The sequence below is a fragment of the Helianthus annuus genome, chromosome 9, assembly GCF_002127325.2.
Source record: "Helianthus annuus cultivar XRQ/B chromosome 9, HanXRQr2.0-SUNRISE, whole genome shotgun sequence".
Lineage (NCBI taxonomy): Eukaryota > Viridiplantae > Streptophyta > Magnoliopsida > Asterales > Asteraceae > Helianthus > Helianthus annuus.
Window position 1 is genome coordinate 171773122 of NC_035441.2, and position 16268 is coordinate 171789389.

Sequence of the window (16268 nt, forward strand, 5' to 3'; positions counted from 1 at the left end):
ACTCGGGTATAATATCCCCCCTAAATAACGAAGTTCTGCTCCGTTGTAAGTATCATAACCCCTGGATACGTATTAGATACTCTGCCCGATTGATCTAGGGTTCCGTAACGGCTGTCGTGGTTCTGCCCGACGTAGTCGTTGGAATGCCGTCTCGGGGAGGGTATTACTAATGTTAAAATGGGTTATTATACTAACACGTGTGCATTTGTGTAAATTATAGATTGTCACCAGGAAGCCCTAAAGGATAATCTAAGACAACAAAGTGATTAATCTCCTTTTTGCAAATTGTTTTACAAAACCTCACACAATTAATTATATATTAAACAGTTATTGAGTATTTGTAAGGATACAGTTATCGTCGGTATGTTGGGGTTTTGTATACAAAATTTGTTATTGCCTTGCGAGGGGTAACATTTCCACAAGTCGAGTTGACAGTACCGTGGGTGGTAATTGATATGACTTGGAAACAAATGTAATTGCGAGACCGCCCTCAATACTGTACAATGGTTTTTATTAAAACTTGATTGAACTAGGATTCACTCACCAGTATTTCCCACTGACAAAATGTTTTTAAACGCGTTTGAGGTAACAAAATGTGAAAGCCAAATAAAAGCCAGATGGACAGCACTGAAGGCTTGGAAAAGTGGCAATAAAATTACTAAAAATAAATAGATGTTTTTATTAAATAAAATAGGGTGTATCCCTATGAAAATGTGTGTACTTGAAACTTGGTATTTTTCCCATGTATTTAATATATTAAAAGCGTGGTATTTTACTCTGATAAAATATTTCCTAACTACGATCCTGATGTAAATTGCGCTGCCAAAATTGAATAAACACCAGATACCACCAAAACTGGCCGCGGCCGCCTGTTCCCGGGACTTTTAGGGGACGGGGGTTGCGACAATATACACACATACATATATACATAAATATAAATTAAATTTATAGTTTTATATACATCACTCTATTAGATTTTCACCCACTATGGGTATGTTTGGCAAAAGTAGCTGATGACTGTAAGCTGTTAGTTGGTGGCTAGAAGCTGATAGCTGTAGCCGGTAGCTAGTAGCTGTAGCTTTTTAGATATATTTGGTGTTTGACAGAGTAGCTGAAGCTTTTAATAAAATGTATAAGATGACCAAAATGGACATAACTAAAAATATAAAAAGCTTGTGCATTAAAAAGTTCATTATCTTTGGAGGTTAAAATAGTCTTTTTTCCCATAAAACCTTGTAGCTCCTTCTAAACGCTACTAGTAGGAGCGTTCAACTAAAAGCTTCAAGCTCCTAACCTAAAAGCTTTAAGCTCGTTCAATCAAACAAAGTTTTTTTATTGAGTATGATCTTTTTCTTAAAAGCTTAAAGCTAGAAGCTTCTTAAAGCTCCTAAAAGCTCCTAAAAGCTCCATGCCAAACATAATATAAATTTACTACTATATCTATACGTATTAGCTCAATCACGCCAATAAAAAGCTAACACCAAATCAAAAAGTTTAACCCTAAACTGCTAAACGACATTCTACTCATCGCCTCAATGTCTCAAGTTGTTACCCTAAGTCGATCGTCTCCTGCTCTCAACGTCATTGTTCATGCAATATGATCATCGCCTCATCGGCCACAACATTATTATTCATAAGAAAAATATTATGCCATCAAATGTGCATTTTTAAAGACATAAAAAATGAGACACAACATTATCACTGTTTCTCTCCGCAAATTTAAATCGGGCAATATAGTTGTCACAATCGCTCGAAGTTTGCTCAACACTCGCTCGGAATATTCACTGCTCAAAAAATGCTCGTTTGATTTTAAGGTTGGTTTTAAATGAGCCACTCCGCTCGGTTCGATTTATAAACAAACCAAACATGGGCAAAGATCCAATCGGTTTTGGCTCGACTCATGAACAACCCTAGTTTATTCCACTCCTTTTCAAATCTTTTTGGTGACTAAAACATGAATCAATCATGGATAATCTGTAAACTTATATGTTGTTGCTTGTAGGTAATACTAATATTTTTTAATAACCGGGTTAATAAATAGTACATACTACATATATGAATTTGTCATATTGAAACAACATTACAAGGTTCTTGAATCTTTAATGCTTCTAATACCCTAACAACCTATTTTGTAGACACCAATTTATTGGACATAGTTTTTTCTGGTAAATTACTAAGATCAACCTCTAAAAACTTAGGATTGATAGTTTATCATCATCCAATACATCTAATTAATGTTGAAAGTAATATATTCGTAAGTAACCTAATATCTAAATTTTTGTTTAAACAAGTACAACAATTTTGTGTAGCAATTTTCAACGTTTTTTATCTTTAATATGAGTATGATATTACTATAGAAAAATAAAATGAAAAAATTCTCTTTTACTGGGTTTTCTTTGTATTGTGTTAAAAGTTGTGACCATTGTGTTTTTAAACTGGGTTTTGGTCCTTACATTTTTTACTAAGGTTTCTATAAATTGTGTCATTATCAAAACTTATAACACAATGTTAATTTGGGTTCTGTTCATTGCATTTTTATCAGAACCTATAATAAAATGTATGACATAATGAAGATGATGTTATATTTGGGTACTATATACATTGTGTTATAGGTTCTTGTCATTGTGTTTATTCTGCTATCCATTGTGTTTTAATCTATTGTTCATTGTGTGTTAGTCTGTTGTCCATTGTGTCTTTTATTTGCTCTCACTAATTGTGTCTTTTATCTGTTGTCGTCAATTGTGTTTTTAGTCTACTTTCCATTGTGGTTTTAGTTTGATACTCATTGTGTTTTACGTTATATCCATTGTGTCTTTTATCTGTTGTCGTCGATTTTGTTTTTGGTCTACTTTCCATTGTGTTTTTAGTTTGATACTCATTGTGTTTTACGTTATGTCCATTGTGTCTTTTATCTGTTGTTATTGATTGTGTTTTTGGTCTACTTTCCATTGTGTTTTTAGTTTGATACTTATTGTGTTTTATGTTATGTCCATTGTGTAATACGCAACTGGGTTTTCTCATTATGTTTTACGTTATGTCCATTGTGTAATACACAACTGGGTTTTTAATTTTTTTTCTAAATATAACGATATGGTACTCATATTAAAGATAAAAAGACGCTCGATTTTATGGTATATATTTTTTTAAACAAATAACGTATAAAAAGTTATGGACGTTTAAAAAATATGGGAAAATAGCATGCGACTTACATGTGTATAATATTTTTATTCTCTTTGACAAAATTAACATTCACACTTGATTTCTTTTGGGACACTTACCACTCTATAGTGGCTTATTACACCTCTTATTTTTATATTCCGTTGTAGATTAACTCAACCCTTAAGTTTTGTATGATAATATATAGTATTGATTTTTTTTTTTTTGAAAAGAAATAAATACGGATAGTAGGTAGAGTAAATAGGATATAAAAATTATATATATGAATACATTTATAACGCTACGTGAATTTAATAAGATGCACAACAATGTTTTGCCTAGTATTCCATTTTTGAAGGGACATAGGGTTGATAAGGTAGATGCAAGAATTTTAATAATATATACGAGGAGTTTTGAGTACCAATGGTTTTATACCTGTTAAAAGGACGTAATGCTATTATGCAAAGTTACAAAAAACACACGATAATAGAGTCAATATCTTTATCGGCGAAAGCATAGAATGTATAAAAACTAACCCTAGCAAGGCACTAGTAACTAAGGTAGAATTGAGATCTTAAAAGCTAAATAACATCAAAGTTCCAATTTAAGAAATGCATATTCGCCTAATGTTTGACCCAAACGAAAGAATTTGATTTTATAGACTCTATAATCTTCATCGGACCTTTCGCTACGTTGTTAAAAACACAATCATTTCTCGTCTTTCATAAGAAATAAGAGTAGACATGAAGATGGACCAAACAACCTTTCTTCATTGCTATTAACGTACGTTTAACATACTCATTATCGTATAAATATACAAAAGAAAATATATTTATTTTTATGATTTTCTTTTCAAACAAACACACCTAATTTGTAGTTTTTAGTTGCTCTTTCATCCTACTAATGTAATTTTTCAACCTCGTAAGTTAAATTATTCGAAGAAGATAGATATTGTTTACAACTTATAGTTTATATGTTTTTAGGTGTTTATTTTATATTGCTTTTAAAAAAAAAACCAACAAAAATTGTCGAATCAAACCACCCGCGCCCTCGTATAAATAAAATTACATAGTCCTTTGCTTTCCATCACCAACTATTTATTCCTTTTTATAAAAGAAACGTACATTATTAAATATCCAATAATAACTATATAAAATAGTAACGTATACTTATATATCTTAACAGCAAAATTCTATTAAACACCAAAAAACACACTACATCCAAAACACACTCACTCACACCTGCCTGCAAACCTGCATATATATTGTCACCACATATACGACTATTCCTTCATTTCTCTCCATTGTTTCAGCTGGCCATGCTTGCTAACATACGCTCCCCACTATCGCTAACCTATTCCCCATGCCAACGGCTAATTTCCTCTTCTTCACCACCGTGCTATTCTACGCCACCATCTCCGCCACCACACCAGAGATAGAATCTCTAATAGACTTCAAAGCTAACGTACGCGACCCCCTCGGCGCATTGGACACGTGGAACACATCCACTCCATCAGCGCCGTGTGATTGGCGTGGCGTAGTTTGTAGCGCCGGCAGAGTTCATGAGCTACGGTTACCTCGGCTTGCTCTATCCGGCCGACTCACCAGCCGGATATCCGAGCTGAGCCGGTTACGTAAGCTGAATCTTCATAACAATAACTTCAACGGCTCGATTCCGGTAACTCTTTCGCAATGTACTCTTTTACGAGTTGTTTATTTGCAAAATAACTACTTCACCGGTGGTTTACCGCCGGCGATCGGAAACCTAACTAACTTATTACTCCTCAACGTTGCTAATAACCTCCTCTCCGGCGAAATCGCCGGAAATGTGCTTTCTACTGTTCGATTTCTCGATGTTTCTTCCAATGCATTGTCCGGAAACATTCCGGCGAATCTATCGGCAGCGTCGCAGATCCAGCTGTTAAACTTATCGTTCAATTCGTTCTCCGGCGGGATTCCGCCGGTCATCGGAAGCTTTCAGAAGCTAGAATACTTGTTTCTGGACTCTAATCGGTTATACGGCACGTTACCGTCGGCGATCGCTAACTGTTCGTCGCTGATTCAATTCACCGCCGATGATAACCTACTCGAAGGACTAATTCCGGCGAGTATCGGCGATTTACCAAATCTGGAAGTGTTATCTCTTTCCGGCAATGCGTTTTCAGGTTCAATTCCGGCATCGTTGTTGCTAAATTCTGTTAGTTCTGTTATAATTGTGAAGCTAGGGTTTAATGCGTTCACGAGGTTAGTAAAACCCCCAAATCAAGCAACATTCTCTAGGTCTATTCAAGTGTTGGACCTTCACGAGAATCACATTAATGACGTGTTTCCTTTATGGTTAACTAATTTGCACACGCTTACACGTTTGGATCTATCTGGAAATTTAATTTCTGGTAACTTGCCAGCTGAAATTGGAAATTTGTTGAATTTAGTGGAGCTTAAAGTGGCTAACAATTTGATATCTGGTGAAATTCCAAAAGAAATTGAGAAATGTAGCTTGTTAAATGTACTTGATCTTGAAGGAAATAAGTTTTCAGGTCCAGTTCCTGATATTTTTGGGGGATTAACTAACTTACAGTTCCTCTCACTTGGAAGAAATCGGTTCCATGGGAGTATACCGCCGAGTATGGCAAGCCTCTCGGAGCTGACATCGTTAAATTTGAGCAACAATAAGTTAGAGGGAGCTTTGCCAAGTGAACTGGCACAGCTTAGGAACTTAACTTCTTTGAATTTGAGTAATAATAACTTTTCGGGTAATTTTTCGATCATCGTTGGGGGTTTATCGGGTTTAACTGAGTTAAACATGAGTGGTTGTCGGTTTTCGGGTGAGTTTCCAGCTGCTGTAGTGAATTTGAGAAGTTTAAGTGTCCTTGATTTAAGTAAGCAGAGGTTATCCGGTGAATTACCGGTTGAGCTTTTTGGTTTACCGAATTTGAAAGTTGTTGCTTTGGAAGGAAATGAGTTTTCCGGTGATGTTCCTGAAGGGTTTAGTAGTTTGACAAGTTTGCAACATTTGAATCTGTCATCCAACGCGTTTTCAGGCGATATCCCGGGGGTTTATGGTTTCCTTTCGTCCCTCGTTGTGCTTTCGCTTTCGGATAACAGAATTACTAATTCCATTCCGGCAGCATTGGGGAATCTTACCAATCTTGAAGTTCTAGAGCTTGGTGGGAATCTTTTAACCGGTTCAATTCCGGTGACTCTTTCACAACTATCTCACTTGAAAAGGCTTTATCTGAATCATAACAGATTAACTGGTGAAATCCCGGAATCACTATCGAAACTCTCGAACTTAAGCGACTTGGATCTCTCTTCAAATAAGTTAACCGGTGAAATTCCGGCTAGTCTTTCCACGATTCCTAACATGAAACATTTAAACCTTTCAAGGAATGATCTTGAAGGTGAGATACCAAAGACGTTAGGTTCTCGATTTACAGATCCATCGGTGTTTGAATTGAACAATCGTTTATGCGGGAAGCCATCTAAAAGGAACTGCAAGAAGAAAATGTCATCAAGGAAGAAGAAACTGATTCTACTGATTTGTTTGGCAGCTGGTGGTGGTTTGCTTTTGTTAATTTCGTGTTGCGGGTATGTTTTCTTGCTTTTACGGTGGCGAAGAAAGTTGTCGAAGATGGGAAAATCCGGTGAAGTGAAGAAACCAAGCCCGACCCGTGGAAGCTCTGGGAGAGACACTAGTAGCGGAGGCGAAAACGGGCCTCCAAAAATAGTGTTTTTCAAGAACAAAATCACTTACTCCGATGCCCTCGAGGCAACGAGACAATTCGATGAAGAAAACGTATTGAGTCGTGGGACATTCGGGCTTCTTTTCAAAGCCTCGTTTGCGGATGGAACAGTTCTTTCCATCCGCAGGCTTCCGGACACTTCTGTTCCGGAAGCAACGTTCCAAAGAGAAGCTGAGTCACTCGGGAAGGTCAAACACCGAAATTTGACCGTTCTTCGCGGGTATTTTGCAAGTCGGTCCGATAACGTGCGGTTACTCGTTTACGACTACATGCCAAACGGAAACTTAGCCACATTGCTTCAAGAAGCATCGCATCAAGATGGGCACGTTTTGAACTGGCCGATGAGGCATTTGATTGCGTTGGGCATCGCTCGAGGTCTAGCTTTCATACATTCGATCCCGATGGTCCACGGGGATATCAAACCACAAAACATCCTATTCGATGCTGACTTCGAAGCACACATATCTGATTTCGGGCTTAACAAGCTAACCGTACCCACACAAGCCGAACCATCGACATCCACAACCGCAAGCCCAGTCGGGACACTCGGGTACGTAGCCCCGGAAGCCACATTAGCCGGGGAAATGACAAAAGAAGCTGACGTGTACAGTTACGGTGTGGTTTTGCTAGAGATCCTAACGGGCAAAAACCCGGTAATGTTTAACCATGATGAGGATATAGTAAAATGGGTCAAGAGACAGTTACAAAGAGGCCAGATTTCTGAACTTTTGGAACCGGGTCTTCTGGAGCTTGACCCGGAATCATCAGAGTGGGAAGAGTTCTTGTTGGGATTAAAGGTTGGGTTACTATGCACAACATCCGACCCGAATGATAGACCTTCAATGTCCGATGTGGTATTCATGCTTGAAGGGTGTCGGGTCGGGCCGGACATGCCGTCCTCAGCTGACCCGACTTCACTTCCTTCACCTATTTAGTTTCGTTTTGTGTGTAACTGAAATTAAATTATTGTATTTTTTGTTATTGGTGGAAATGTGGAATTAAAATTAAAATGTGTTGCTTTGTAACGAGGACTTTCTTCCTGTTTTTTATGCTGATTTGGCGGAGTCAAACAAACAGAAAGAAAAAGAAAGGCTTCTTTGGCGCCAAATTGATGTATAGAAATGATTATTTATTTGTATAAAATATAAGAAAAAAAATGATAAGTGATAATAAAAGTAGCCGTTAATGTGCATGAGGATGACCAGTTTTTAATATGTCTAGGGAAACGGCGAAAAGGGCACTTGTTTTCGTGAATTTGTCGGGACTTCATTGCCTTTTTTGTTTTTGGTGAGTCCACGTGGCGGGCTTCCACGTCGGATATTGGAGGGGGAATCTAGTTGAGGCTGGTGGATCCCACGCAATTATATAATACACTAGATTAAAGTCCCGTTTATTACACGATTTTAGTAATAAAAACTATTTATTTATGTCATTATAAGTTGGTTTAGTGGTTAGTCACTTGTTTTCTTTTCTTGAGGTCTCAAGTTAACTCCCACCAGCATCACTTTGAAGGATATTGGTGGTGGCAATGAAGTTTCGCCAGTTCGAAACCGAGCCGAACCGGGTTTTACCGCATTGAGCCTTCGGACGACGTGTTTTCCTCGGAACTGGTGGCTTGGTGGCTCGGATATACATCCAACTCTGACCGTTATGGAGGAGGGGATGCATTGCTCGATTGAGTGCATACATGATACTTATCCGGTGATTTAGTTGGCTGTTCAAAAAAAAAAAAACTATTTGTTTATATAACACAATTAGACAAGTAGATGTACATAATAGTCATTTCACAAACTTCCAATATTTTGCTCATAGTAAATAATACTGAACCTGCTTCTAAAGCGCTTAATCATTAATTCTTTAGGAATCTTTGTAATTATTTTGCATCGTGTAATTAAACACTGAAAACATAGTTTTATAACCCATAAGTTTATTTTCCCTTATTTTGTAATACCAATTAACCTATCTTGTCTCATGTATAATTTAAAAGATTGTGAGGCTATACTAATAAGCTATTAAGCTACTTTGATAAACATAATGTGTTTTAATAAATAGATTAAACTATTAAATCATGTAATTTGATTAAAAATAAAAAAAATATTTAAATTAATACTTAGGTTTACATTTGATTATTCTTGATAGTAACTCAAAGTTTGTTTTAAAATTATCATATTGTCTATCATAATACTTATGAATCTAGGGATTCTGCATTTTTTCGGCAATTTAATTCAAAAGTATCATTATTACTATTATAAATATAATAAAATTTAACTGTTTTTAGTAAGTTTTAATACAAAAATATCATTATCAATATAAATTATAAATTAAAATTTTATTTGAAGTAGGAGTGGATATTAAGGTAACGATTTCAAAAGAAGCAATATTGTCATTATATGATATTAAGATGATTTAAAAAATAAAAAAAAATCAATTTTGATTAAAGACATTTTTTAGGGATGATAAGATGTTGACACGTGACATTTTTTAAAATCGTGTATTAGAAGTAAGATTTGTTCTTCTAAAAGTATAGAAAACTTATACGTAAGTTTTGTTATGGTGTAAATTATATTTATTTATTTTGTATTGATAAGATCTGAACAAATACGAAAACCCATAAAAATTTTAACCATGTACTACGCTAAAAATAGGAAAAATAGTATGTAATAAAATTATCTTAAAAAAATACAACACTTTTTAAATGGAAAAAAATTACAGTAATAAAAAACAAATGAAAATTAATTAATATCATTAACTATATTTTTTGATAATAATAAAAAAGGATAAAAGTCAAACATAATTAATTTTCTAAAATTTCAATTTTAAATTAAAAGAGGTGAGTTTGTTTAAATTCTATTAATTAATTAAATAAAACATAAATAAAAAATGAGAGATTATTGAAAAAAGTTATCATCTGGCATTAAATAATAAAAAAAAAAAGATTAAGGGAGAGATTGTCATGTGCTATTTAATGAAGATTTTTATTAATTTTTAGATTAGCTAGGTTTTTTTCTTTGACCATGGATTTTTTTATTGCTAGTGAGACTTGAAACCAAGATCTCACACTTTAGGGTGCGTTTCGTTTGCAGGAATTCAATAGAATTTAAAGGAATTGAAACCTGAATTCCATCTCTTAAGATATTTGGTTCACAAAATTTGTTGGAAGTGGAATCTCAATTCCAATCTTCATGTGTTTGGTTGACAATGAAATTTGAATTGGAATTAGGCATGAATTTCTTAAAATTTCTATATGTGAAGGAATTAAAGTAAATTCATTTGAATCTTGGATCATTTCAATCCGAACGGTTTTTACCCGTACCGTTTCGACTCAAACCTTTTTATGCGAACCGTTTCCACGCTAACCGTTTGGACCGGTACCCGTTTCCACCTGAACCATTTCGACCTGAACTGTTTAGACGGAACCGTTTCAGACCGACCGTTTCCACGCAAATTGTTTCGACCCGTCCCGTTTCGATGCGAACCGTTTCGACCCATAGCGTTCCACGGTCCACCCGAACCGTTTCCACGTGAATAGTTTCGACCCGAACTGTTTAGACGTAACCGTTACGAACCAAACCGTTTCCACACGAGCCGTTTCGACCAGTACCGTTTCCACCCAAACCGTTTTGATGTGAATTTCCACCGAACTGTTTCGAACCGAACCGTCGTGGTGGGTGTCAGGGTGATGAGTTTCAATTCATTTAACAACCAAACACATAAAAATTGAAATTGAGATTCCAATTCCAATTGAGTTGTTTAAATTCCAAATCCAATTCCTTCAAATTCTAATTCCTATACAAATTTCAATTCTAATTCCAAAACGTTCCGTGAACCAAATGCACCCTTAAATGTATTAAGGGTTTACTATGCCATTGAACCACCAACCCTAGCGGTAATACATTAACTAGACTAATTCTTGCATTACACGGGTTAAAAAATAATATAATTAATTGATTAGTATTTAAAGTTTAAAAGTTATGAAATTATATTTTAATATAAGATATGATTGAAATTATGTATAAATGGTTACTTTAATTAATATTATAAATGAATTATGAAATAAGATAATTGGGAAAATGAATCTTAAAATCACAGAATTGTACGACACGTAGCACACTCAGTTACTTGTTTATTAAGTATATAAATAAACTGTTAATTTCCTTCGGGCAGAGGGGGCACTCGTGACTTAGGGGCGGTTTTGGTAGCCTCTGAATGGTCATTAAGAGCCTACCTCTTAATGGAACCATTAAGAATTTTACCAATGAGAATGTAGAAGAATGTGACATGTGATGATTTACTATTTAGAGGTTACCTCTTAACCATTCAGACTTGAGGTTACCTCTTATTCATTCAGAGGTTTTAAACATTAAGAGGTAGCATCTGAATGGTCATTAAGAGACTACCAAACAGCCCCTTAATCTATAACTACTCACACTACCATCCAATAATGTTCTACCACCTATATTCAACCCATCACAACCCAAATCTACCCAAAAGAGAAGGGACACTCTCCTATTCAGGAGACTCACCACCCTAGTTCATCTCTTGTTGCCAATGGTTAGTTTTTCACCACTATCGGGTTGTAGAGCTTGAAAAAGAACTCACTCCCCTTACTCGCTCGCTTTGGTTTGGGCGGTGTACCCTCAGGAACCCACTCAACCCTCATCTATTCCAGTAATGTGCCCCCTCCACCTTATTAATTATACGGCATGTTTATATTACATCATTGTATTAACAAAACTCGTAACTTTTCTTAGCAATTTTTACACCTAAATACCACATAACTTTACACTTGTAAGACTATCCGTATCAGTGAAAGGCTATCATTTCTACAAAGAGCCTAATCAGCATGCCAAATCAGCTTTTCACTTATTCTTCCCACAAACACTTTTTACCCACAACAATAACATATATATCCTTCCCACAAACAACCTTATAAAAAAAAAGAAAGGACCCACCATTAGGCCATTCTTCACCATTCTTCCCCAAGAATTGTGAAGAATGAACACCCTCCATGCCATCCTCTACAAGACCCACTAATCCATCCCTCTCACAAATACCCTTCACATAGGAATGAACACCCTCCATATCACCTACAAACATCCTTGATGTGGATAGTCTAAGAACTTGAACCCACATTATGTTTGTAGGGGCAACTCGGCAAGTATCGTACCAATAGGTCAAGGATAATACGTGGAACTCATAACTAAGGATTAAATTACTCTCCAAGTCCAACTTAAACCAACGAAGTGATGAAAGTGTGTGTACTGTGTAGTTTAATAGTTCTATTTAACACCATTTTTTTTTGTTTGTGATATATCTAATTTCCCATCCTAGTAAAAATATTTTAATATTTATATGTTATTCAATTAAATTATATAACTAAAGTAGTGGATGATTGAAAGACTATGCCCGTGACCGTCAAGAGGAGATTCTGCCATCTCGCCAGTTCTTCTGGTACTTTTGCTGCAGAAGAACACATCGTGACGGGAATCTTTTTACTATACACGCAAAAAACAAGTTTTCATATTTTTATATAAAAACTTGAATCTGAAAATAATATAAAATCTTAGAGTTACTGTTCTTTTTTTTTTTCCTAAGACAAAAAATATATAAAATAATTAGAAAGATGGCTAATGCAAATGTAAGGTTGTCGTTGTTGACTTCTTGTTTGTTGTTTGTTGATAATATAACTGTAACTATTTAGTTGATACTTGATACTTAACTGATTTCAAAATGAAAATTTTTAGAAACAAAACTTTGTTTTATTCGTCTCTTCTCTCTGTTAGGTAATTTTTTTGTGACATGCACCCTAGCGTAATTATAAACAAACTCGAAGCCAAATATTATATTCAAAAAATATGTGTACATATAAAACTTTCAGAGTGTAAATTACAATTTCAGTCCCTGTGGTTTACACCCAATCACACTTTCAGCCATCATTTGACAAGAACGAACACTCCAGTCCCTGTGGTTGTCGATTGCTCGCAATCAAGTCCCTCCCACTAACTAATCGTTTGTAATTCAGTGAAAAGACTAAAATACCCTCGTAAATTTACTTACAATTTCACTCTCTTCACGTATAAATCACATGTTCCCGCTATATTCATTACAATTCCTAATCTAGCAACTAAGCACCGATTAACCTGAATTAATCTGCAACATGAAGGTATTAACAACAACAAAACCCTATAACAACACATGTAACCAGATTTGAACTTCAAATGGGTTTGACTTTTTGAAATTCAAATGGGTTTCACTTCTAGAACTAGAATGTTGTTTTGACCTCTATAACATCTGTTTGCTCAATTTCCAAATACCTTACTTCTATTTTGACATGTTCATCCGAAACAAGCAGGTTATCTAAAACTAAGCAAACAAGTTTCAAACCAAAACATACAATTATCATTCAATGGTTTACCCCTGGTCAAAACTAGTATACAACCCTTAGTGTTAAACACATGTTCATCCCTGTTTTATTTATTACTAAGTCACAATATGCGTAACTCTTCTAAATCCTACACATCCTTGATCAAGTTAAGGCCTAGATTATCACAACCCTTAGTATAAGTCCTGTTGTGTAAACCAAATACATGTGCATCACTCTTTTATTTGTAACTAAGTGACATTACACATCTCTCCTAAATTCTACAAATCCCTGATCAAGTGAAGGCCTTGATTACCACAAATATGTGCATACCAAAGTATACGTCCTGTTGTGCAAACCAAACCAAATACATGTTCATCCCTGTTTTATTTATAACTAAGTTTGAATATGCATAACTCTCCTAAATCCTACAAATCCCTCATCAAGTTAAGGCATTGATTATCACAAACATGGCTGAATATGCTGTAAGATTAAATATATTACGTATTAATATTTAATCTATAGCCATCATAATCATTTACATTATAGAGATCAAAATATATAATAACCTATTAAATAATTAGTTGGTAATTGTTGATGGACCATATTACCCTTATTAACTAATTAGGTTTCCTCCTGGGTGCTTATATAAGGAGAATTATGTGGAGGTTTAGGGGTTACTCAGTTACACAATTACACCACCCCATTAGCCATAACATCATCACGAATTACCTCCTCTCCTAACCGATATCCCTTTTCGGTTTCTAAGTCCCCATCATCAGTTAGCACCCTAAGGAGGAACCAGATCACCCTGACAAAGATGTCGAACTCCATGTCGTCTTCTCTCACTGGATTCTCCACTGCCCTGTCGGCCATAACAGGTATGTTTACTGTTTTCCTTCATGCTCAAACAGAACTGAACCAACATGTGGTATCAGAGCATATGTTGATTAGTCAGTTCTGTTTTCGTATCCATAATTCTGGGATTGAAACTTGGAAAACGGAATTTTTTTTTTGAAACCTTATGAACCTAACAGCCGATTTCGAGTCATGGAGATCGACTCGAGATCTCTGTTTTCGGGAAAAAGATTAATTATATGTTCACCGAATTAACTGGATTATGTTTTTTTAACCGAAATCTGTTTAGAAGTCTTAAAAGTTTCAGGTTTCGGGTTCCAGAATTTTTTTTTTTTTTTTTTTTTTTTTATGATTAGGGTTCATCATGTTCATGAGAAAATTCGAAAATTCTAATATGTTTTGGAATGATTTAGGATTAATGGGTGTTTTTTCCATGTTAGATCTAAATTTATCTTTTAATTTTATACGAAACTGTTATTAGATAAACAGTTACCATATTTTTCGAAACATGTTGATAAAATTAGATCATTTTAAAACAGGAAATAATATCTCATAATCCCTTAGATTTCGAATTTTCAGTTATGTTATCACAATAAACAGCTGTAACAGGAAGTTTCGAGATCATCAGATTGCTACTAGAGACCATCAGTCTCGACTCGAGACCATAAGGTCTCGACTCGAGACCATAAGGTCTCGACTCGAGATCATAAGGGAGCAAAAGGTCTACAACTCGAGACCATAACGTGATGACTCGAGACAAAGGTCTCGACTCGAGACCGTAACGTGATGACTCGAGACAAAGGTCTCGACTCGAGACCATAACGTCATAACTCGAGACCGTGGTTGCGACTCGAGACCATAACGTCATAATTCGAGACCGTGGTTGCGACTCGAGACCATAATGTCATAACTCGAGACCGTGGTTGCGACTCGAAACCTCATTATTTTAGGCTGTTTAAATGTGAACTAAATAATTGGTTTTGTAATTTTTTTAGTTAAATAATCAGAATCAGATAATGTAATGTTTTGCAAAACCAAAATAGCTTAACTTGAATGAGCTTCTGATGTATCATTTCTGGCCAAAGCTGACTTGATACATCTACTTATCGTTCAAGTATTACGAAAGCTATGTTAAGTGTGCATCATAAGCATGAATGTTTTAATATCTGGCCAAAGCTGATTTAATTCTTTCATAGATGGCATACTTAACAAGTGCATAACTAAAGTGATTGTTTCAATTTCTGGCCAAAGCTGATCTGTTACAACCACTTTGCACATATGCTTAAATGATTACATTTCTGGCCAAAGCTGTTTTGTCTTCATTTAAGTAGAATTTTAACTAAGTCTATTATTTTGATGTTAGTAATAGACATTATCACAGCTTCATTATGTAAAATGGTCATTACTTTGCCTGCCTTAGTTTAACGTGCCAATAGATCACATTAGGACTTCTTCCTTAGTATCATAATTTTGCTCATCTTATTTCCACTATCAGCGCCCAATCAGGGAATTCCATCTTTGACTGGTGATAACTTTGCTGCATGGAAGGATGCTCTCATGCTTACGCTTGGGCTGCTGGATTTCGATTATGCTCTTAGGGAGAATAAGCCAGCGGACCTCACCACTCAGAGTACTGCTGCTGAGCAGATACTTCATGAAAAGTGGACTAGGTGTAACCGCATGTGTCTCATGTTTATGAAGCAGTCCATAAGCAACGCTATCAGGGGAGCTATTCCTGATTCTGAAGATGCTAAATCCTACTTGGCTTCTGTGGAGGCGCAGTTCAAGGGGACGTCTAAAGCACACGCTAGTACCCTTATTCTCAAGCTGGTGACTACTAAGTATGATGGGAGGAGCGGCATTTGCGAACACATCATGATGATGAATGACATGGCCAATAAGCTGAAGGGGCTGGAAATGGAAATCAGTGATGGTTTCCTTGTTCATTTTATCATCACTTCGCTTCCTTCGTCCTTTGAAGCATTTAAGATCATCTACAACACTCAGAAGGAAAAATGGACGATGAGTGACCTGGTCGCCATGTGCGTACAGGAGGAAGAGCGTATGAGGATGGATCGCCATACTGATGTTGCCAATTTCACTACCTCCAATTCTAAGAAAAGGAAGAACAATTATCAGAGGAAGGATGCT

The 16268-nt window shown here is 35.8% G+C and overlaps 1 protein-coding gene across 1 annotated transcript; it reads left to right on the forward strand.

Moving 5' to 3' along the window:
* Positions 1 to 4340: 4340 nt before the first annotated feature.
* Positions 4341 to 7923, forward strand: LOC110879607 (probable LRR receptor-like serine/threonine-protein kinase At4g36180). Its single transcript, XM_022128092.2, has one exon. It carries the CDS (start codon positions 4519 to 4521, stop codon positions 7831 to 7833), a length of 3315 nt encoding a protein of 1104 aa, XP_021983784.1. The 5' UTR covers positions 4341 to 4518; the 3' UTR covers positions 7834 to 7923.
* The last annotated feature ends 8345 nt before the right edge of the window (positions 7924 to 16268 follow it).